The sequence below is a fragment of the Aotus nancymaae genome, unplaced genomic scaffold, assembly GCF_030222135.1.
Source record: "Aotus nancymaae isolate 86718 unplaced genomic scaffold, 86718_ANA_hifiasm-v0.15.2.pri h1tg000006l, whole genome shotgun sequence".
Lineage (NCBI taxonomy): Eukaryota > Metazoa > Chordata > Mammalia > Primates > Aotidae > Aotus > Aotus nancymaae.
Window position 1 is genome coordinate 49611356 of NW_026988417.1, and position 23473 is coordinate 49634828.

General features: G+C 48.0%; 1 protein-coding gene and 1 pseudogene across 1 annotated transcript; both read left to right on the forward strand.

Annotated features, from left to right (window-relative positions):
* Nucleotides 1-9380: 9380 nt before the first annotated feature.
* Nucleotides 9381-11705, forward strand: GSX2 (GS homeobox 2). Its single transcript, XM_012441044.2, has 2 exons — nt 9381-10135; nt 10786-11705. Exons 1-2 carry the CDS (start codon nt 9562-9564, stop codon nt 11124-11126), a joined length of 915 nt encoding a protein of 304 aa, XP_012296467.1. The 5' UTR covers nt 9381-9561; the 3' UTR covers nt 11127-11705.
* A 10022-nt stretch (nt 11706-21727) lies between these two features.
* Nucleotides 21728-22090, forward strand: LOC110568145 (large ribosomal subunit protein uL14-like; annotated as a pseudogene).
* Nucleotides 22091-23473: the final 1383 nt, after the last annotated feature.

The window sequence follows — 23473 nt, forward strand, 5'->3', positions numbered from 1 at the left end:
TACCTCCTAAACCCAATCCCAAACTCTGTGGTGCAGTGAAAGGGTGAGGTTAGGTTGGAGATGAAATGAATTTGCACTGATTTCAATGCGTCGTCTTACTACTATCATTGTCTGTCTCTTAATCTCCATGCCCCTCTGCCTGAGAACAGAGGCACCACAACTTGTGTATGGCTGGCATTTTGCAAGTTGGTTACACTTGAATAAAAGGTCCTGTGAAAGGTCCAAAATGAATGAGATCTAAGCTATCTTGTTTTCATGGTTCCCCAAGCCCAAGTAGGGCCTGGCATACGTTAAACACACCATCGATGCCCCCTGAGTACATGAACATGAAGATGATCAACAGGTGGGTCAGGTGAAGGGGAGGACCTCGAGGCAATACTCCCAGAGCCCATCCTACTTGGCCTGTCCAGGTTTCTCTACATGGGGAGACAGCGCACTCCCCAGACACTCCCGCCCCCTCCTTTCTGGCTGAGAGACGCCAGTTTCCAGCCCCAGCCCATGCCAGGCTCCAGGACCGGCAGAGCGGGTCTGCGCGGACAGAGTCACTGCACTGCGCCGGCCGCGCACCCCACCGAGAGGAAGGCGAGCCTAGCGGGGAGGCGGGGCGAGAGGGGCCAGGCACACGCAGACACATTCGTGCTCGCTTGTTCTACACACGTTCTCACACTCATTCACACGCCACTCACCCTGTGCACACCCCCAGTTTCTCGTATTCCTCACATTCACAAACTTATATATTCGCACACACCCATGCCCCCAAACACCTACACTCTTCACTCATTCGCTCACAAGGATCGAAGACCACACGTTGGGTGGAGTGTACACTGCTCGGGTGATGGGTGTACCAAAATCTCAGAAATCACCACTAAAGAACTTATGCATGCAACCAAACACCACCTGTTCCCCAAAAAACTATTGAAATAATTTAAAAATAAAAAAAGAAAGGCAATCTAATTCCCTATCCTCAATCTAATTCACTTTTCACCTCTTCGAAGACACGCCATATGCCCACGCACTTAAATCTCACTCTTGACAGCACACTCACTCGTGCTCGCGCTCATGCACACTCACCCCCACCTCACCTTCGCTCTTCACACGCGCTTGCGCGCGGACACACTCAAGGCCTCCCACCCAACTACACTCACGCATGCGCACAGGCTCACACGCGTGCTGAGCCGCCTAACTCGCGCTCGCGCATGCGCACCCGTGGCGAAGAGGATGCAGTGCTGGGTGTGGACGCGGGTGTGTTTGGTGTTTGGTGGCCTTTGCAAATTGGGCTTGTTTTGAGGCTGTGGGGTCAATGCGATCGCTTACATTGCTTGGTTTCCCAGTGAGAAATAAGTTAGCCAGGAAGAGGGAGAGGCGGATACCCAGGGAGACCGAGGCTAGAGGAAGGGAGCTGATTGTGGTTCTAGAGCCGTGGGAGCAAGAGCGCCGGGCAGGAGCTGTCGCGCGGAGAGCACCTGGCGCAGCCCCAGACCCTGTTTGTTTACCCTCATCCCTGGAGCGGCCTTTCGAGCCTCTCATTTCTTCTGCCTCCCTTGACCTTGCCCAGGTCTGGGGCGGGAACGAGTGAGGACAGACTTACGACCATCCCCGGCCGCACAGCACCGGGTTCCCGGCTCTGTCCCTATGGCCCGGGGACACAGCGCAGGAGGCTGTGGCTCGGCTGAAAAGGGACTCGGCGTTAGAAACTATGGTTGGAATTCTCCCTCTGCCACCTGCTATGTGGCCTTGGCCAGGTTACAGGGTTTCAGAGCCTCCGTTTCCCTATCTGAAATAAGGAATCATTTATTCAACAAGTAGTAATTGCCGTCCCAATATATATTACCTCTGGGCCGGATGTTTGGCACACACTGGTGAATACACAAAATATACCCAGTTTCTGCCCAGGAGTAGTTTGCAGTCAACAGGAGTATGGATTGATTATAATGAGGGCTTTTGAATTAAATAATAAAATATTGCTTTCATCCACTCCAAATGTTTTTCAGCGCTTACTGTTTTCTGGGCACAGGTGAATAAAAATAATCATGTTCCCTGTCCTCATTCTAATTTCGGTCCGTGCCCTTTCTGTCATATGGGCCACGTTGAACTGGAACTCAGAACCTTTTATATATAGGAAAACCACACTAACCAACAAATGGACAGACAACAAGGAAGTAATAAATGCACCCGCCTCACAGGGTTGCTGTGAGAAATTTAAAAAGCATTTAAGTCTTAACCCACTGCCAGGCATATAGTAGGTGTTCAATAAATGCTGCGTGCTATTAGGTGGTTAGTATTGCTTAGTGCTTAAGAGGCTCTGCCATCCCTAGCTGTGTGACCTTGGTTCAGTCTTTCAACTTCAATAGTTCAAATAGGGTTCTCCACATACATAATGAGGAGAAAATAATGACATTTTATCTGGGAGTGCTTTTGTGCGGATTAAACGAGGCTCTTGCATCCTATGCAAAGCAGGTCGGTGTGCAGCAAAGCTGGGAGGTTTCTAAGACCAAAGGAACATTTTGAAATTTAGGGCGCAGTCCTAAGTGCTCCCAAGGGGCATCCAGGACGCCAGAGCCTTTGACGGGGCCGGGGAGTGGCGAGGTTCCCCTAGGAGGCGGGGTTAATGTAGCTGCTGAACAAACGTACGCCCAGAAACCGAGGGTTAGAAAAACACCACATTTGGAGCCTTCAGGGTGCGAGTGCCAGGCTGTGGAGGAGCCTTAGAGGGCGACACTCGGCCTGGAAAAGGCGCGTGGGGACGGAGAGATGAGGGACAGCGGCTTCCTGACTCCTCGTTGCCAAGCCCAGGTGTCAGAGTCACCTAATTCATAAGCTTCAAGGGCCCATGGAGCTGCAGGTCCCAGATAATAAAAAAACGAGAGACGCCAAGAGCCTTACCAGGCGCCAGGCCACGTGTTAGGCTGTCCTTAATTCTTCACAAAGACTTGAAGACGGCGGCATTTTCTCTCTTTCACAGATGCAGAAACTGAAATTCTTTCTTTACTTTCCTTGGGCCTCCTTTCAGTGTTTGCAATTAACCAAGAGAAACTTTCCGAGGCTCCCGTGAGAGCCCTTCGGTGGCCCGGAACTCATTCCCCACCCTTCTGTCCCAGGCCAAGCAGGCCAACACCCGCCGGTCTTGCAGGTCTGCGGTTTTATCATCACCCAGAGCCCCTTGGGCTTTTCTTTCACATTCACACGACCTTTTGTAACTCACCAGCTCTGGGCTGATTTGTTGATTCGCTTAACGCACTGGAAACTCCCCGGGGGCTGGTCTTGTGCTACTGAATTCCCTGGAGCGCAGCCTGGGCTATAGTAGGCGCTCAGTACACACTTTCCAACTATCAAATGACCAAATAAAGCTGAAAGAAGTTAAGTTGTTCTCTTCAGATTCCAAGATAGGAGGGCATAAGGGGCAGGATTTATCATTTATTTCTCAACTGCATTAGAGCCGCATGCAGAATTCTGGGTGTCTTGCGTCTTCCCCTTCACTTCCACCCCGTCGTGTTCTAGCCTCACAACATCAAATCAAAATCTCTTAGGTCATCAGTATTTTTATAAAGCTCTCCAGGTGATTTGTGTAGATGACCAAGGTCGAAAACCAGAAGGGCTGGACTGATAAAAATTATAAAGGATGGCTCTTACTTTAGTGACTTTTTTTAAAAAAAAGTCTTTGCTCCCATAACTAAGCAGCTATTTTGGCTCCAAGCTTTCAGAAAATTTAGGCCAAGGGAAGTGGGGAATTGGTATGCATGTGAATAATTCAGCCCTCCCCTTACACACTCCCTGCCTCCCCCGCCTGCCCTCCAATACAAAAACCATCATCTCTGAATAGGGTAGTAAAAAATAGTAAGTGCCAGGGGAACTGGAGAGGGAGGGAGGGAGGTGAAGCATTTGCTTCAATTATCCGGATAATTGTTCCCCACCTCAGGCCATTGTTACTGAAATGAAACAATATTCTATTGGATACTGTCTTGGCCTTTTCAGGCATGCTCCCTGCAGCGCCTAGCACACGCTGGGCACAGAGTAGGCGCTCAATAAATTTTATTCTGATGACAGAGGGCGGGAGAGGGATGCCTTGTTTCGCTTGAGGATTTGGGGGTGGGCGAATATTAATTAAAGTGAAGTGGGGAGCAGAGGGGCTGTGTGGCAGGCATTCAGTGCCATGAAAACTCTCTTCCGACTGGGCTGTTCCTGAAATTCTAAACCAAACCCCTCACTTATTTCTCAGAAGACCCCCGCCCTGCAACCCACTCTCCCTCCCTGCTTCTTCTCAGAGGGCCGAATTGTGAACTCTTGCAACTGTGGTTAGCACAAAGGCGAATTCAGGTTTCTCAAAAGCCCATCCGTTCTGAATAAACACCAGGGAGAAGCAAGATTATTTTTGGTGGTGCATGAGCACAGGGCCCACAGCCTGCCCTCCCTCTAGAAAGGCCTTGCCTGGCCTTGCATTAAAACTAACAATATTGGGGCAGCTGAAGGAATAGCCTGGCTCCTGAGCCCCCCATCACTCAACCAGTGCAAGAATGTGGGGACTAACTCCCAACTGCCCTCTTTCATCTTGACCCACAGCTTTTCAAGAGGAGCTTGAGTTCTCTATGAGTGTGTATTTGCTAATTGCAGCCGGGGCTTTAATGAGATTCTTTTAACTTCCCCAAGCTCGTTTGCAGGTTATAGCCTTATCTGGGGACCCACGTTTTCCACCCTGGCTACACATCCCATGAACAATCGCCTCTCCAGAGCCTGAAAGGAGAGCGAGCGCCCCATTTCGCTGAATACACATCTCAGTTCATCCAAGGCTGGCGGGCTTTTGATGGCCACAATGCAAGTTACGCCCAAAGAGTGTCTCTTTGGTCAGATCGACAACGCTTGGCTTCACGTTTGCAAGTTAAACGGGCAGAAACCGGGCTGAAACTCCCACGCCAGACGCCGGGGACATTTCCCTCCGCCCTGCTCAGAGCAAAACTGGGGTATGGGTCTGGGCGGGGGGAGGAAAGAAAGGAGGGGTAGTAGTGAGGAGAGGGTGGGGGAAAAGAGAGTCCTGATTCTCAACAGCCATCTAGAAGAAGAAAGCCGGGGGCGGGGCGGGGGGGCGACGGGCGCATTTTCTCTGGCATTTCTTATTTTTATTTTTTTCATTTTGCTTTGTTGGCAGCTTTACCCAAACAAAAAATAAAATAAAATGAGAGCATTTTATCCTTGTCTTCACCTAGGTAGCTGCTTTCCTCCAGTCCCTGAAAATGTGACTCCTTCATAAAATCAAAATTTATGATTATTCAAATGTTGGGGACTGTGAAAAGACAGGAAGAAAGAGAGAAAATTAATATTGCAGCTGTTCTTCTGATTAATGAGAGATAATTGCTCATGAAAAGTCACCCCTGTGGCATTTTGTTGTCTCCTGGATCTTTGTTCTTTTCCACTATTATTGAGGACTTTCTTGAAGACTAAGCGGTTCTTTTCAATTTTTGGGTATTCAGAAAGGGTTGCCTGGTTACAGAGAATGGGGAAATCTCGGGCTATATCGGGTAAGATGTGCCACAGACAGCAATATCACAATGCCACTCGGAGAAAAGGATGGATACAAGTTAACGATGCACTTTCAATAAAACATTCATAGACTTGTTCACGCTTTGATAATGACCTCATTAAAGGGAGCTGGGGGCAAGTAAGTCCTGTCTCCTGTTTGTGTTCCGCTAACAAAACCCAGCTTTGAGATCATTCATCGCTTTGGAAACTAATATGAAATCAATGTAAGAGGAGCAAATAAATCCGAGGCGGCCCCGCCAACTCCCGGGCTGTCCCGCCCTGCCTGCAACCTCCATTTGGAGCTGGAGAACCATGTGGGCAAATGCTGAAACTAAGAGAAAAAAGGACTGGGGATGAAAGGGAGGGGGGACTTTGGAGGACACAGAGGGAGGGGCAAAGTGGGAGTTAACAGCCTGAAAAAAAATGGCTAAGCACAGGAACGCTTCTGAACTCTGGAGCCTGTTGAATAAGCAACGCTAAGTCCCCGCCCTTTACTTTCCCTGACTTTGCCCATGAAAGGAAACAGGAAGAAAGAGAAGTGAGACAGGAATGTGGGGTTCAGGTCAGGTGCCAATGCAGAGCTGGGAAGAAGTACCGGAGACCTTTTGAAAGCTAGAACTAAGAATTCAAATCTCAAGGTTGGGCTGAAAGGAAACTGTTCACCCAGTCTCAAGTTGGAGAATCCAGAGACTAGAAGGCCGTGTCTGTGCTCTTCTTTCTAGAACCACTTTGATTTTTTTTCTAAGTTGAGGGTAAGGGTGGAGTACCCTGGCCAGGAGAAGGTAGAAAGAACAATTTTGTTACCGTCACATAGGTGACACTGTCTTGCACTCAAGGAAGACAAAACCATCCTCGAGCATCCTGAGCAAGAGGAAGAGAATAAAAATATTTCCCCCTTCCCTTAAAAGAACTAATTTTCTCCTTGAATTATGAAAGTAATGGCTTAGGTAACAGCCTGTACTCTGTACCCGACTGCTTAATACCGAATAAATCCTTCCACGTGGCTCCCCAAGTCGTGGCAATTAGAGCTCATTATAGGCTCATAAGAGCTCTCATTTTGGGGATTACTTAATGGACGATGAAATTTTATCGGACAGAATCACTGAGAAATAAAATTGTGTGGCGGCTCAGGCACCGTGGGCACACGCCAACCGTCTGTCTGCTCCCTCTTGGGAAAAGAAAGCTGAAGTTAGGGTCCCTGCTGGTTCAGGGCACTGCACTCTGAGGAATGGTAGGGCTGGGCAGGGCCAGGGGCAGTGCTGCCCAGGGCCATGGAGGGTAGGCTTTCTTTGAGGAGGGGATAGACAGGTAGGGCCAGATGGGGGCTGGACTCAGAAAAGGAGGAGGGAGAGAAACTGGCAAAGACTGAGAGATCCAAAGAGAACTAGAGAAATGAGTCAGAGTGGACGGCAAGAAATAGGATTCCAGTATACTTGCTCTTGGTGGGCCCAAGCAATTAACCAAGTACCCTAAGGGGCAAGGTTTGCAGACATGGTCTGGCTTTCAGCCTCAGCCTGGTCTGAAACCACTGCTCCCCTTGAAACCCTTAGGAAACTCCATGAGCCCCTCATATTTCTCAAAATTCCTGGGCACTGAAAACTGAAAGTTTCCATAGACAGACACAAATTGATTAAGATGCACAAGCCTCTTGCATAGTTAAGATTCTCTAAAGTAAAATGGTCTGCACATGGGTGTGATTTCTAGCATATTAGCATAGGAGCTTTTCCTCTGAGCACACCCCAAACCGCTGAGAACATTGTGACTCAAACTATCGGCCCAAAACAGACGGTGGATAATCTGGTACCTAACCCAGAGGAGGAGGAAAAGAGAGAAAGTTATTATTCCTAGCGTATATATATATGTATATATATTCTTAAAGAGTATACATATATATACTTTATATATATATATATATATATATATGTATATATGCATGTATATTTGCAAAGTGAATGGGGGAAATCGTGTCATCTACTCGGACAGCTGAGGACTGTAAAAAAATACTCTGCCATCAGCAGGGTATCGCCATTCTCCATCAGTGGGCTCCAAGCCTTCTTCCTGAGGCTGAAACGATTTCAGGGATTGCCTAGATCCTCCAGTCATGAACGAGGGCGGGCTGGGGTGAACCAGAGCGTCTGCAAACCTTGTGGTACAAAAGTAGTTACAGCTGAGCTGCCCCATGTTAAGCCCTGAGACTCCTTAATTGTTGTCACAAGATGTTGGATTAGCACATTTCTGGAATAGCTGTCTGTTTACACTCCAGAGACCCACCGTCCACTAACCGCTTTCTAATTGAATTCTAATCACATTCAAATAGCTCAATAACCAGCCTCAGCTGCAATTCATAAAACTTTAATTGCCATCCATAAATCCTGGGCTCCCCAGAGCGGGGCATCCCTACAACCCAATTACACTTCTCTAGCAGGCAAGAGAGACCGTCACGGAGATGGAGAGGGGAAGACAGAGGATGGAATGACAGAGCCACGCCTCTAGCTAGGGCTCTCCTGGATTTGGGCACCATGTTCGCTCAGGTGGAGGAAGTCTTGTCTCTAAGTTTATCAGCACCATCATGAACTCAGGATTGAAGTTAGTTGTTCTGGGAAGACGATTGGACTTGTAGCTATTACCCACACTCATGGCCCCGGCCCACTTTTCTGCAGCGGGAAAGGAAAAGAGAAAATGGCCACCTCTGCTGCCTTGGCTTCTCCAAAGATCAATAGCTCCAATAGCTTGGCAGCCACCCTCCTAGGTAGCAAGACTCCCATGGATCACATCATCCAGAGAGATTTCCTTTACCAAGCCACTTCTCCCAATCAGTGGCAAGATTCCCTGGGTAGCTGAATCCTCTTCATCCTTTTTAGGTTCTTAGGATGCAGAGGAAAGAGTGCTTCCTGGTTAGCCTTGCCAAGCTGCCCAAGATTGGTAAAAATGAAAGGGGCAGGAAATCCTCAGACCCAGAGCGAAGGTCTATTCAATCCCTGCTCAGTCTCCAAGAGGGCTGGTGTGTGAGGTCCTCTCTCCAAAATCTTCAGGATGGAGCTTGTAGGGTTGCCCTGGAATGCCATGGTGTTAACTACTTGGAGAAAGAAAAGGGTGACCCTTCCACATCTCTCTCTGTGTGTGTGTGGAAGTGGGAGCTGCCGATTAGAAAGGGAAACAAGGAAGGGTCGTTGGTCTGAGTGGCCCCAGGAGGGCCCCAACTACAAAGACACTTTAGACCTTGTCGAGCATCAGCGTGAAAAGCTTGACGGCTTCTTAGCTGGGAGGCCTCACTGTTATGCGCTGGACCCTCCTGAACTAACTACCTGAATGACCTTGGCCAAGTCCAAAAGCTGTGGACAGGGTTAGGTGTAACCGTGGCCAGAGCTGTGCTCAGGGACTGGACCGCTGCCAGTCCGCCACCAGCACAATCCTGCTCCAAACCGCAGGCCTCACACTTCACCACGCCACAGCCACCCCTAGCACAGAGGAGTTGGGAGCACTCAGCCTTACAATTAAAAAGGCCTCCAAGTCCCCACCTGGTGCGCTCTGCGGCGGGCGTGGGGAAGAGTTGGGCTGGGGCCCAGGGTAGCGAGAGGGGGTGGGATGGAGGATGCAGCGCTGTGATTTCTTGGTAAAGCGTGGAGAAAAAGGGGGAGGAGGCTGGCCTCCCCGGGAAATTAACAAAACCTACACTTTGCAAAGTCTCCCCCATCCCCCTCCACCGCGTTCTTCCCCGCGGCGCGCCCGCCCCTCCTCGCGGCTTCTGTTGTGACTCGGGCAGCCTATCCCGAGGGTGGGGAGCTGCCGAGGAGCCAGAGCCGAGCGGTACTCCGCAGCATCACGTGCCGGGGTGGGGGCTATAAAATACCCAAGCCGGGGCGCCGGGCGGGGGACGTGAGGACCAGCCCTCTCCCGGGACCCCTTTGTTCCCAGCCCAGACGCCAACACCTCTACGCCCCCACGGGCTTGACCGCCAGTGTCTGCGCGGCTCCTGGGGTAGAGCTCAGAACACTAAGGGGAGGGGTCGCCGCGGCCGGTCGGGCCTTCCAGCCACCCACCCCCCTCGACATGTCGCGCTCCTTCTATGTCGACTCGCTCATCATCAAGGACTCCTCACGGCCCGCACCCTCGCTGCCTGAACCGCACCCTGGGCCGGATTTCTTCATCCCGCTTGGCATGCCGTCCCCATTGGTGATGTCCGTGTCCGGTCCTGGCTGCCCATCCCGCAAGAGCGGCGCGTTCTGCGTGTGCCCCCTCTGCGTCACTTCGCACCTGCACTCCTCTCGGGGGTCTGTGGGCGCCGGCAGCGGGAGCGCAGGGGCCGGGGTTACCGGGGCCGGAGGCAGTGGGGTGGCTGGGGGCGCAGGAGCCCTGCCTCTGCTCAAGAGCCAGTTCCCTTCGGCTCCTGGGGACGCGCAGTTTTGCCCGCGGGTTAACCACGCGCACCATCACCACCACCCACCGCAGCACCACCATCACCACCACCAGTCCCAGCAGCCTGGATCGGCCGCGGCGGCGGCGGCAGCAGCGGCGGCGGCGGCGGCCGCGGCGGCCTTGGGGCACCCGCAACACCACGCACCTGTCTGCGCCGCCACCACCTACAACGTGGCAGACCCGCGGAGATTCCACTGCCTCACCATGGGTAGGGCGGGGTCTTTGGGCCCCTGCACTCCGCGCCTTACGCGCGCCTGGAGCAAACTTTCTACCTCCGGTGGAGGAAGTGGGAGACTCGGAGGGACAGGGTGGAGAGGGAGGAGGGGCTTTTAGTGTAACTGTAGAGTCCGCCACAGAAGTTCCACGGAGGTGGAAGTTAGTTTACCAGCTTCTCCACTCAGCCTGGTGCGTTTCACTCCTAGTACCAGGTGCTCGAGTATCGTCTTATTAATATTGGGGCCTTAGGGACCTCGAACGTCACCGCGGAGAAACAAGAGGCTGCTTGAGGGTTGGCGTAGGTGTGTTTGAACCTGTGTGGCTTCCCCGCATCTGGGCTGGCTAAAGCGTTTTGACGTTTTTGGCTAAGCCTGCATGCTTCTCCGCTCGGCTGAAAGAGAGACGATCAGATAGTGCAAGTCCCCAACCCTCTTTAATCCTCTGACTTCACGTCCTGCGCATCAAAGACCTTTATTTGCTTTGCAGGTCTCTTTTCTCCCCCGCTAAGCAACGACGTGGCTGGAAATGGGAAAGGGATACAGGTGTTCGGTTGGGCTTTCCGGGATGGGTCCCTAAGACGCATCCTAGTTAGCACGTGGGGTGGGAGCCTTACCTCTCTGCCCTCTCTTCGCTTGTCCGCAGGAGGCTCTGACGCCAGCCAGGTACCAAATGGCAAGAGGATGAGGACGGCGTTCACTAGCACGCAGCTCCTGGAGCTGGAGCGAGAATTCTCTTCCAACATGTACCTGTCTCGACTCCGGAGGATCGAAATCGCCACTTACCTGAACCTGTCGGAGAAGCAGGTGAAAATTTGGTTTCAGAACCGCCGAGTGAAGCATAAGAAGGAGGGGAAGGGCACGCAGAGGAACAGTCACGCGGGCTGCAAGTGCGTCGGGAGCCAGGTGCACTACGCGCGCTCCGAGGATGAGGACTCCCTGTCGCCGGCCTCAGCCAACGATGACAAGGAGATTTCTCCCTTATGAGGGGGAGGGGGGCGCCTCCCTCACATCCCCCGATCCTGGAAGACCCGGCAACACCAAGGCGTGGGGGCACCAGGGGCCAAAATCCTTGCTCGTCGCAGTGGTCCCATCTGGAGAAGAAACGAACCTGGAAGTTTTGGAGTGGACAAGCCAGGCCTGACCTTTCCTGTCTCCTTCTTGACCTGTTCATTTGGGGCTCCAACTCAAAGCTATAGATTGTTTTTTAAAAATGTAAATAACCTAGAATTCAACTTACTCTCATCTTGTAACACAGGAAAAACAGGGTTGGTTTAAGTTTAACACTGTATGGGGTTTTTGAAAGCGCATCTCATTTCCCCATCCCTACTGTCTTTCAGAACCTGATAAGAACACGGGGTTTATTGATTATTTTCTGTTGTTGTTTTCAAACAAAAACACCGAAGTTGCAAATAATGTAGAAAATTAGACCCTGTAGGTCTTGCTTTCTGAAATTTTGCCTGGGGAGAATTTAAAATCTAAGTCGCTGGAAGTCCCTTTGGATGTGAATAGTTTTATATAAAATTTATATTTATATTTATTTAAATAAACGAAACAAAACCAAGATTTGAAATTGGTGGTATTTGCTCTCCCTATCTCCTCCTGCCCCCTCCTCCAATGTCTAGAGAAAGGCAGGCATGGGGAAAAAGCTGTGTAAGGACTTCAAGGAAAATGTTGAGTAAAAGCTTGGTAATGAGAGTCTCTTGGTTAGGGGAGTTTGTGGCTCTATAGGGTTTCTATGTAACAGAAACTTTTGCCAAGGAGACACCTTTAGTCATGATTGCACCTACCAGGTAGTGCCTCTCCATCCTTAAAACAGGCCACCTCCTCACAGTTGATAGGACAAATCACTCCATTTAGAATGATAGACAGGTAAACTTTTCTTTAGCCAAGGAGGGTGAAAATCCCCCATCTAGTATTTCTTTTCTTCCTTCTACGTCCTCATCTCTCTCAGTAGGAAAACTTGAATTATGTGAAGGAATTTGTAGAGTTAGAATAGTTTTAGGAAGAGCAGCAATCTATCAAACAGGCCAGAAGCAAACAGAGGAAGCTTAAAAATGATGCTGCAAGCAGAATGAGCTAGTTTCCCTCAATGCTGAGAAAACAAAAAGGGGTAGAAAATATTCTGTTCAAAGATTCATAATCTCACTTTTTCAAAGCAGCCCAGAGATGCCTTTAGACCTTTGAGTTTCAGGGTTTCTTTTCCTGGTCTCCCTAAAGTTCAGTTAATTTGTCTCCCTTCTAGTCCCCTCCCCCGGCCACCCTTCCCATAGCCTAGTGGAATCACTTCCTTTAAACCTGGTCCCCAGGAGACTTATTCCTAGCTCTTCCCTCAGCAGGGCAACCTGGCTGTCTCCGCAGTGCAGCCTGGGCTTGTTATCTTAGGGAGCGAAGTGAAGAAGCTGGAAACAGGAAAAGGAAGAGGTCTCATTCCCTGCAAGCTGAGCCCCACTAATCCTCAACTAGTGTGATTTCTGATGAGGTTCTATAAAGATGCCACCCGATAGGTTCAAGCCACAGGAATTGATGACGACACACATACACAAGGGCTTTAGGTCTGATTTACTTGAGGCTGGTGGTACTGAACCTTACCAGGTGTGGTTGGGGAACTAAAACCAGCCACGGTTTTCCTGGAGTGTTCTTTCTCTAACACACACACACACACTCAGTAGGCTCAGAAGGAAAATCCCTCTACACACACACACACACACACACACACGGCTCTGAAGGAAAATCTCTCTTCGACACACACACACACATACACACACACACACACACACACACACACACACACACACACACACACACACGGCTCTGAAGGAAAATCTCTCTTCGTTCCGGCTCCGGCACGGGGCAAAGGGAGGAGGGCCCGCACTGTGTCAGGCTGAAAAGGGAGCTGCTGGCGATTTGTGCAATGTGCTGAGCTGGGTCCTGCGCCGAGGTCCCAGACAGCCGGCTGACTACTGCGCAGCCTGAGATGCTCAGGCCTCTGGATCTCTTTCCTCCCATCTCTCACACGCAGAGCCCCGGGCTCTTCGCCCTGCCCGCCACGATAGGGAGGAGGCGCAGGCCCGCTGCCTTTCCAGGCCTCTATGCGCGCGAGAACAGAGGTGGGAGGAAGGGAGTTTTCAGGCGCAAAAACAGGAGTTTAAGAGGACTAATTTCACTGCGGGAAATAAGAAGCACAAAGAGCTCCTGCTGCTGCTCTTTACGCTCATACCCAAAGCGAAGCTTCCTCTGGGCTGTAGGGAGATCCCTCTGTCCCCGTCCCATCCACACCCAGCCCGGCCCCTCTGGGGTTGCGCGCTCGTTTAGACCTCCCGTAAGTCCTGACTAGCTCTCATCCCAAGCTGTAAGCCTCGTCCGGCTCCCGGATCCCAGGCCCTGCGCCCGGAACGCGGAGCCACGCACTTGGAACACCTGGTACCGCGCGGTGCGCCCAGCTCTGCCATGCCGCAGAAAGCCACGGCGCCAACCCTGCTTAGATGGTTTGGATCTGCTTGGATGCCCCAGTCCCTCTTGCTCCGATCTTTGGGGAAGTTCCCTAGGGAAAGGAGAATAAACAAAGTATTTCTCTCCTGAGGCAAAATAAATAAATAAATAAATAAATAAAAATAAAAGTAAAAATAAAAAAATTAGGTACAGATACCTATTTAGATGTTGGGACACTCTCCATAGAAGAAAAGTTTCCCCAGGGTTCCCAGGGAAGTCTTCCTTCTAGGACATCCGATGCAGAGTGGACTTTTTTGGGTCACTTTGGGAATAGAATATGAAGTCTCCTGCTATGCTAGAATAAGTTTTATATGTTCCCCAAATCCCCGTCCCTCAAAAAAAAAATCACTTGATGTTTTTGAAGTTTTCAAATCAGAGTAATGCTTTGGTATTCTGGAATCGGTCTGATTCTAAAGGCCAACAGTTTCACTTTAGGAACATTTAAGCTAACCCTCAGAAACTCACATTCCCAGTTAAATAATCTTGATATCAAACACTGATTTAAGAGGAAAGTTTAAGATGTAGGGGGTCACCCTTGACAAATTCTCTACCTGGGAAGCACTGGATACCAATTTCCAATACGCCCCACTTGAAAAAAAAAAAAAAAAGAAATTCTGTTCCCCCAGAGGATGACCTCTTAGAGAGGTCATGGAAAGAAAGAGAATGAAAATGAGAATTAAAAAGCAGGAGCTTGCTCCACCAAGAGAAAATCCATGGGTAGCACTAGCTTGAGTGTGGTTGAGTCCATCTTTTTGAGAACAAATCTCATGTTGGCTTTAAACAGGAAAAGAGCTGAGGGTGGAAGGCAGGGTGGAGAGCAGGAAGGATGACCTGTCACCCATGTACCCTGGCCCAGCCCAGACATTCGGAGCATAGAGGAGGAACAGAGACTTTTCCCCTTCACTGTCTCACTCAGCCACCAACAAATGTCGAAGGCCAAGGGCCTGATACTGATGGCAAACTAGACCAAAAGCAAAAGGGACCCAGTAGCTCATTCTTAGGGTGTCAGAGGGCCCATGTGATGGAGACACTGATGCCCATAGATCTCTATTCCTCTGGGGTCCTTATTCTGAAGTGGTCATCATAGCTCAGTCCCTTTCCATCTCCCCTAAAGAATATTAAATAATTTTAGGAGAGACAAAACACTTGAGGATGTGAAATCTTTGATTTCTGACCTCCCCCTTCCTCTCCTCATTGCCTCTCTCTACATCTCCCACCAGTTTTGTCCAGTTATATCTGATCAGGATTAGAAATGCAGTTTGCCTGGCCCACTCTAACTGTGGTCACACAATTGCCAGAAAGGTAGTAGTTCTAACTAAAAGCCGACACAGAGGGCAACTGGGTCTCTGTATGTGCATGTGTGTAGTGCGTGCATGCATGAGGCATGTGTGTGTGTGTGAGACAGAGATAGAGAGGGTCCATTGCTGGTGGTGATGTCGGTGGAAAAGAGTGATTTTTACCAGGTTTTCTTTTTCTTTTTGCTTCCCACTTGTAACTTTCCTGCAGGTTCCACTCGCTTTTAATGGCACTCCTTGAGAGATTTCTTTGAGAGAGATGGGGAGATGCTCAGTGTTGGGTTATGGGGAGGAAAAACAAGCTGAACATGGAGAGGGGACATGGAGAAGAGCTTTGGGGCAGGATCTCAAGCCCAGCCTCATGTGTGTGAGAGAGGGGAGGAGAATGACACTCCAATAGAACCTATTTGCTAGAGGAAATTGGGTTTAAAGGAGCAATCACTCCTTTCAAAGGAACTCCTCCCATCTTCTCCAAACACAGCCCAAAGCTGTCCTAGACGATGAATGCAGCTCAGTGCATCAAAGCAATTGTTCCTATTTTCATTATTCACAGAGAATCTTTGAATGTACCTGTTAAGGTGACAGACCTTTTAAAAGGGAACATTTTTTTCCATGCAATTAAATGGTGCATTTACTAGGCTTCTATTAACATAATTTAATATAAATCTATTTTATAAATCTTTAGGCTCACATTACTGAAAATTGAGCTTCTCTTGAAAATATGCCCACGTCTCTTCCCTAAATCACATAGAAAAGAATGCAAAAACTTGCTATTCTAAGCTAGCTAGAAATATTAAAAGTAATAGAATCCTTTGTATTATATTCTGTTAATAGTGGGGGTATGAAGAAAAGGGGCAACTTGTCTCATAGAAGATGAGGAATTCCACAAGGACCCAAGGCTTCTACACCCAACATCCTGGCACTTGGAGTGGGCAACACAGGCTGGAACTAGGGAGGGGCCAAAGAAAAACAGAAACTTAAAGACGTCTCTTAGGATCAGAGTTGAATCAGAACTCAGATTAAAAAAAAAAAAAACCCTAAAACTAAAAACTAAAAAAAAAACAAAAAAAACCAGCAAAACTCCAACTTGCAAATAAATTTGGATTCCAGTTTCTTCTGTTTGGGGAAAGCAAATCTGAAGCCTGTGAGACCTCTAATGCTACTCCATGTGGTAATAGATACCCTTGTCTGTTGCCATAGGCAGACTACTTATTCTCAAGTGTAACCTCCAAAATCCTGGGGATCCTATTGTCTCTGAAAACAGTGTTTTGTGCTCTCTTAATATACTGATGTCAATGCCACTCTTCGGCAGTGGGTGCTGCTTTTCTTCAAGCTGAGCCCTATGTTTTCCTGAACCCTTGCTGTATCTTTGTTGAGCCTTCTAAATCCCAAACCCAGGAAGGCCCCAGGGGCTCCCCTGAGTGAATCCTAGCAGATCGGAAGTGTATGCTGTGTGCTTAGGAAAGTAACTAGTTTCAGATTAATGAAGCAGTGACAATTTCAATCTGCTTAAAGACGGAGGTTGGCACTGCCCAGGCCTGAGCGTGGGGAGCTCGCCAGGCTGGGCTTTATATTGTCCCCTTTTCTGAAGAGAAGACAAAGATGGATAGAGAGACATTGAAAAGCAAGGGGAGTATTTCAAACAGTCTCATAAAGCAGGCTGTCACTTTAAGACAAGAACCATAGTGCTTTGATGACTTTGTATTAGCTGCACCATTTCAAACAGGAGACTTAAGTCTCTAGCGAGAGGGAGGAAAGGGGAGAGAGGAGAGAGAACGAGAGAGAGAGAGAGAAAGAGAGAGAGAGAGAGAGAGAATGAATGTAGTAATATTTAGCCTGTGAGCACTGTAGCGAAAGTAATTCTAGGCAACTACTTGGTTTCTGAAGTTCAAAGAGAAAACACCCACAGCAGGTGCAGAGAAAAAAAGGCAGGTGGGAGTTGCTCCCGATGGGAAAGAGCTCCCTGCCTGTGAGTGGCAGCCGGCTCCAAGGAGCTGAAGCCAGCTTGGTCTCAGTTGGCTGGGAAGGGCTTGAGCAGGGTGAGAAGCTCTGCTGGCCTTAGACCTTGAAGGATTATAATGGAAATTTTTGCGAGTGTGAAAAAGAAAAAATAGGAAGGAGAAGGAGTGCATACTTTTGCGTACCTCCTTCACAAACCCTAATTTAGATTGTTTGAAGTCAAGCAGCACCCAGCCACCTTCCTCCTTTCCTTCTTCATTAATTAATAATTAATTATTAGGATTTTGAATGTCAAGATTTCAAAATGCCTTCGGCTAGAGGCTGATGAGTTGCTTAAGCCACATATATAGTTTAACTTGGGTAAGGCAGTCAAGACTTAGAGGTGTGTTTGCTGTCAGTCTGTCTTTATTTGGGGGAGGGGGCGCTTAGCATCTGCTTCCCTAGTGGTCTCTTTCTGCCTGCATTTCTCAGTCTTATCTCCGTCTCCTTCTGCCTTGACATCAGCCCCCCTCCACCACTCACCCTTTGTTCTCCCGGCCCGTTTCCCCATCCAGTCTCCCATAGCCCTGGCTCAATCCTCCTAACCCCAGGACCCAGCTCTCCGGAAAAAGAGGAGGATGCTAAAGCTGCCATTCCTACTTGGGCCCCAATTTCAGGCACAGGCGACCCACTGCATCGTCGGTGTCAGGAAGTGAGTGGGTGGGCAGTAATGTAGTTTCACTCGCTGGATCGATAGTTATTGACAGCTTAGGGTTTTTTTTTTTTTTTTTCTGCCTGTCAAAAATTTCTTTCTCTTTCTTTTCTTCTCTTTTTTTCTTTTTCTTTCTTGGATACGGGAACCAGGACCACGATGCCGCGCAAGCTTTGAAGGCCGGCGAAAGGGCTCCCCAGTCGGTGGCGCTGGAGGGAGAAGCATTTAGTCACTGTTTCATTAGGCACTATTTGAACCTTGCAACATGTGGTAATTTCTGGGGCAAGCTGAAAAGGGGGGATTATGTAGGAGGGACACAAGGAAATTAGCCAACGGTTAATTTAACTCGTTTTCTGCTAGACTTTTCGATACATCCTAATTGACTGAGGGGCAGGTGAAGCTCCCGCCCCATGCAGGCTCATTCACGGTGGGAATAAATGGCTCTTTCTCAACTCACACTGCTCACAATATATCATCAGGGAAAAGACATGCAATGAATATGTTGATTTTTTTTTATTAATGGAATTACACCCTGCCATGCAGGTGTGAGGGTAAAAACCTATACTGCAATGAAACAAGATTAACAATGAAATTAGAATTTTATTAGCTTTATATGTCACACAGACCTGGATTTGAACTGTCAAAACAAGCAACAAGAAAAGATATTCTGAACGCAGCCCTGTCAATCAACCAGGAGAAACGAACAGCATGGTTCTTCGACGCCTCACTTGGACCTTACGTGGGAGGCAAGTGGGTAGAGGACCTCGCGTGGGCAAAGGCTTGGTCTCTGGACCTACAGGTAGTAGATGAAAACCACCACCTGGGTTAGGGAGGCCCGGCCTAAAAAAGGCTCCAGCACAGGCTAGAGGGGCATGGATGGCCCGAGGCCGCCGAGATGTCAAACGCATGGGCCGGGCACTCGCGGCTTGCAGGCCAGATTTCGCGTCCTCCAAATCAGCTGCCTAGGGCTGGCCGTCCAAAAGCTGGGTCAGAGGCGGGGTAGGGCGCCCTTTGGAAACCGCGCTGGGTTTTGTTACTCCGGGGCCCCCGGAGCTTCGGCGCAGCTACCTGGGTCTGGCAGGCGCAGAGGTGCCCTATGCAAATGGTTCACGATTAGGCGAGAAAGAAATACTTCAAATGGCCCTTTGTAACCTTCTATAGAAAATCGAGGTACTCTGCATGACAAAGCACAATTAAGCTTTCTATTCAGGAGTTCTGCAGCTGGTAGCCCATTGGGAAAGTGGGAGGAAACGCGAATATATTAATAGTGTGGCGAAAGTTTTTTGTGTGCGTGTCCTTTTCTAGGTCGGAGGCGGGGACGGGTGGTGGGTGGGCGCAGAGGGGAGGAAGGCTCCGCCTTGGATCCTTGCCACCTGAACGACGTCGCCTCTGCCCACGTGGAAAGCCTCGCTTGTCTGGCAGCCGGGTTATGAATGGTCGCCGCAACCCCTAAGCTCCTAGCAGGGCCAGGAGGACCCCGCGGGCACCAGCGTCCGGGCGGGGCGAGACGTGTGCCCAGGCCTCGCCTCCTGGCCCTCTGTGGGCTGGGACGCCCTTGATCACCGGCGCAGGAAGGAGGTTCCCCAGCCCGTGCGCTTCGCCCGGGCGCCAAGGCAGGGATAGCTGATGGCGGGCTCCGGAGAGCACAAAGTGACACTGCGTGGGAAAGAGACGTGGGAAGGGCAGAGCCAGATTATCCGTTCAGCTCCAATTTTCTCCACGCCCCACTTACCCCACAGTTGAGGTTTTCTTCCTAGTTGTTCATTTGTAGAGTCTGGAGGGAAAAATCTGTTTTTGCCTCTGAATAAATAAAGGGCCCTTAAAACCAACTCTGCTGATTATTTTGCATTTTCCCTCTGGATCTATTTCATCCTCTTCTGCTCTGCTGGATGCCCTCAGACACTGAGCTTTGTGGACAGCATCAGTTCCTCCACTGACAGGTGCTTGCCTCTGGCTTCCTTTTGCGTTTGGTGAGTAAGTGGCACTCAAATAACCGAACAACCTGAGGATAGAGAAGTGCAGATATATTGTTTATGGGAATGCCGTATTGTTCCAGTTCTGGCAGTTGCTGCTTCTCTGTAGAAATTCTCTTCCTCTCTGAGAGCCTATTTTCCTAGGCTTCAGCTTTTCATCAGGCTGCCCCTGTGCCTTCAGCCATTAAGTGGAAATGCCTTCTAGTTTCTGCTAGTCCCCTGGGTGCATCAAAATTATTAGTTCCCTTAGCCCTACACACATCTCTGCAAATAGTCACTTTGTTGAAAAATGTCTTTTAAAAGCCTAGCTCACATTGGTTACCTGGCTCCTGATCAGCCATGTTATGTTTAAGTCAATCCTCTCTGTAAAAGCCAGGTCAGCTGTCACCCTACTTTTGCTGGGACAACTCCTGTCAGAGGAACTCCACCCTGTGGCCCATTTCATTTTCAGACAGCTTTGACCATTAGAAACTTTCTTGTGTTGGATTAGAATCTTCATTCAGTATTTTTTATCCATTGGGTCCTACCTAGTTCTTTGTCCGTGGAATTTCTAAGTGTCTGTCTTCTCCCTATTCCCAACTGTGAGGTAATTGATGACAACTGCATCTTTCATCTCTATATCCTCAGCATTCATCACAACGCCTAGCACATAGTAGATTCCCAGTGAATGCCAGCTGGGTCAGTGCATCATCTTACATCCACAAGTCTCTATCAGTTACATCGGTCATGGAGGACTTAGAAACAGCTATGATGAAATACAGCTTGAAGATGGGCTATAGCTATAGGTCTGTGTATACATGTGATAAATATATGTAAATAGTTCTATAAGCTAAATATCATGTACATAAATGTATTGAGAAGGTTCTGGAGTCAATCTGCATGCTTCACCATTTACTAGCAGTGTGACCTCAGACAATTCACTTCATCTCTCTGATTTCCACTTTCCTCATTTATAAAATAAGGATAATTAATAGTTGAGAATAAATAAAGATGTTGATTATTAAATAAGGAAATAGATGTGAGGATATATAGTTATTTAGATAAAGTAGCCAGGGAAGGTCTGACAGAAAAAGTAACTTTGGAATAGAGACCTAAAGGGAGTGTGGGAAACTGACCACATGGCTTGCTGAGGCAAGAGAATTCCAGACAGAGGTAGCAGCAAGTGCAAAGGCCTAGGTGGAACATGCCTGAAATAGCTGGGGAACGATAAGGAGGGTGAGTTGCTAGCATAGAGTGAGTGTGTGGGGGTCGGGGGGAGGTCAGAGTGAGCATGGAGTGGGTTCTGTAGGTCATCGAAAGGACTTTGGCACTTGAGTTAACTGGGAAGCCTTTTGAACTTTTGATATGCTCTAACTTACGACTAATCAGGATGAATTCAGCTATTGTGTTGAAAGTAGACTTTCAGTAGGCAAGGGCAGAGAAGCAGGGAAGTTAAGATGCTGTCAGATTTAGCCAGGTAAGAGATGATGATGGCTTGGATCATGGTGGGGATAATGGGAGTGATGACGGGAGTGATGAGAAAGGCTGAATTCTTGTATCTGTTTTAGTAGAGGAGTGGCCAGGATTTGCTGATAAACTGAATCTAAAGAGTAAGAGAAAGAAAAGGGTCAAGGATGATACCCAGGTCTTTATCCCTAGTATTTGTGAGAAAAAAAAAGTTGTCATTAAGAAGAATACAGGAGAAACAAATTTTAAGATATGTTGTTTGGTATCATAATTAGATATTGAAGTGAGGATATCACCAAGGCAAATGAAAAAACAAATCTCCAGTGAGATCCAGACTAGAGCAATAAATCAAGGAGTCATGAACATGATGATGATATTAAAGTCCTGTGACTAGGGAGAGTAAAATGTGGAAGAAGCCCAAGGACTAAGCACTAAAGAACTCTAACATTTACAAGGCATGAAAGAAATCATGGGGATGAGAAAGAACAGAGGAGAGGAGAAATAATGAAGTGAGCCCCATGATTGCTTTAGCTTTCTGCCTAGAGAGAATTTCCAGAACACAGCACAGGGACGGTAACTCAAACAAAAGTTAGCAATTTCCTTGAGTTGAGGAGACAGAATTAAGAATTAGGGCAGAACAAGGTGGCTAGAATTCACAGAACACAGTATTTTTGCAGGAGCAAACTGCTCAGGAAGAAAGCTCTAGCTTTTTGCCACTTTCAGGCATTAAAGATGTTGAAGAGAGGATGTGGTGGGTCCACTGGTATGAAATTCCAGATTCCCTTGGGTCTTCTAGTGGGAACTGTGATCAAGGGGATCAAGAGATAGCTGAACAGACTTCCCGCTGCTGGTGTAGATCATATGGTAATGGCCACAGTCAAAAAAGTCAAACCAGAGCTCAGAAAGAAGGTACATCCAGCAGTGGTCATTCAACAAAGAAAGTCATACCAGAAAAAAGATTGCATGTTTCCTTATTTTGAAGAGAATGCAAGGGTCATAGTAAATAATAAAGGTGAGATGAAAGTTTCTGCCATTGCAGAACTAGTTGCAAAGGAATGTGCAGACTTGAGATTCAATGCTGGTAGCATTGCATGATTCTCCAGTATATTTGTAAAAAACCTAAAAACCTGTTAAAAAGCATTTGCTCCCAAACAAGCTCTAGAAATCTGAAGGGGGTTCCCTTTAGGCTTTCAGCTGAGTATTGGTTATTACTTGCATATGAAGAACCTGCCTGGAGACCAGAGAAAGAACACTGGAAAGAAGCAGGCTGAACAATCCATAGAGGTCATGTTGGCCTGAGAATAGTTTGTGTGCCCACTGAGCAGAAAGAAAGACCTCCTGACATACAGGGGTCATTTTATTCAAATATAATACTCAGAAGAGTACTATCTCAGTAGTAGATAAAAATTAGCCCCCCAAATTAAAGACTACTCAGGTCTCACCTAACAAAGCTTAAAGACAAGCATCCAAAAAAATATATATTTTCAAGTAACCTAAGTTCAAAAATATTTAAAAGAATAAAAACAAAGCCAAAACCCTTTAATCCAAGAGAGTATAATTCATAGTAAAAATGTACCAGGTATTCAATTTGAAAATACTAGACATGAAAAAAAAAATAGCAAAACACAACACAATGAGAAGAAAAATCAACCAATAGAAGAAGACCCAGAAATGATATGTTTGGTAAAATTGGCAGACAAGGACATTAAAAACAACTACTATATTTGAAAATTGCCCTCATATATTCAGGAAGGTGGAGAAAAACATGAATATGATAAGAGGAGATCTGGAAGTGATATGAAAAAGACCCAAATAAAAATTATGGGGTAGGGTGCAGTGGCTTGTGCCTGTAATCTTAGCACTTTGGGAGGCTGAGGCAGGTGGATCACTTGAGGTTAGGAGTTTGAGACTAGCCTGGTCAACATGTTGCTACTAAAAATACAAAAATTAGCCAGGCCTGGTGATGCATGCCTTTAATCCCAGCTACTCAACTCAGGAGGCTGAGGCAGGAGAATTGCTTGAACCAGGGAGGTGGAGGTTGCAGTGAGTTAAGATCATGCCATTGCACTCCAGCTTGGGCGACAGAGCAAGACTTCATTTCAAACAGACAAACAAACAAATTATGGAATTGATAAATACAGTTTGAGGTGAAGAACATACCAGATTTAATTACAACAGTGATATACTGCAAATAACGATTAATGACATAAAAGGCATAGGCATAGAAATTATTCAAAACACAATATAGTGTGATAAAAGAAAAGTGAAAAGAGGCTTGGCATGGTGACTCATGCTTGAAACTCTAGCACTTTGAGAGGCTGAGGCGGGCAGATTGCTTGAGCCCAGTTGTTTAAGACCAGCCTGGGCAACATAATAAGATCATGTGTCTAAAAAAAAATAGCCAGGTGTGGTGGCATGCAACTATAGTCCCAGCTACAGGAGGCTGAGGATTACCTGAGTCCTGTGAGGCTGAGGCTG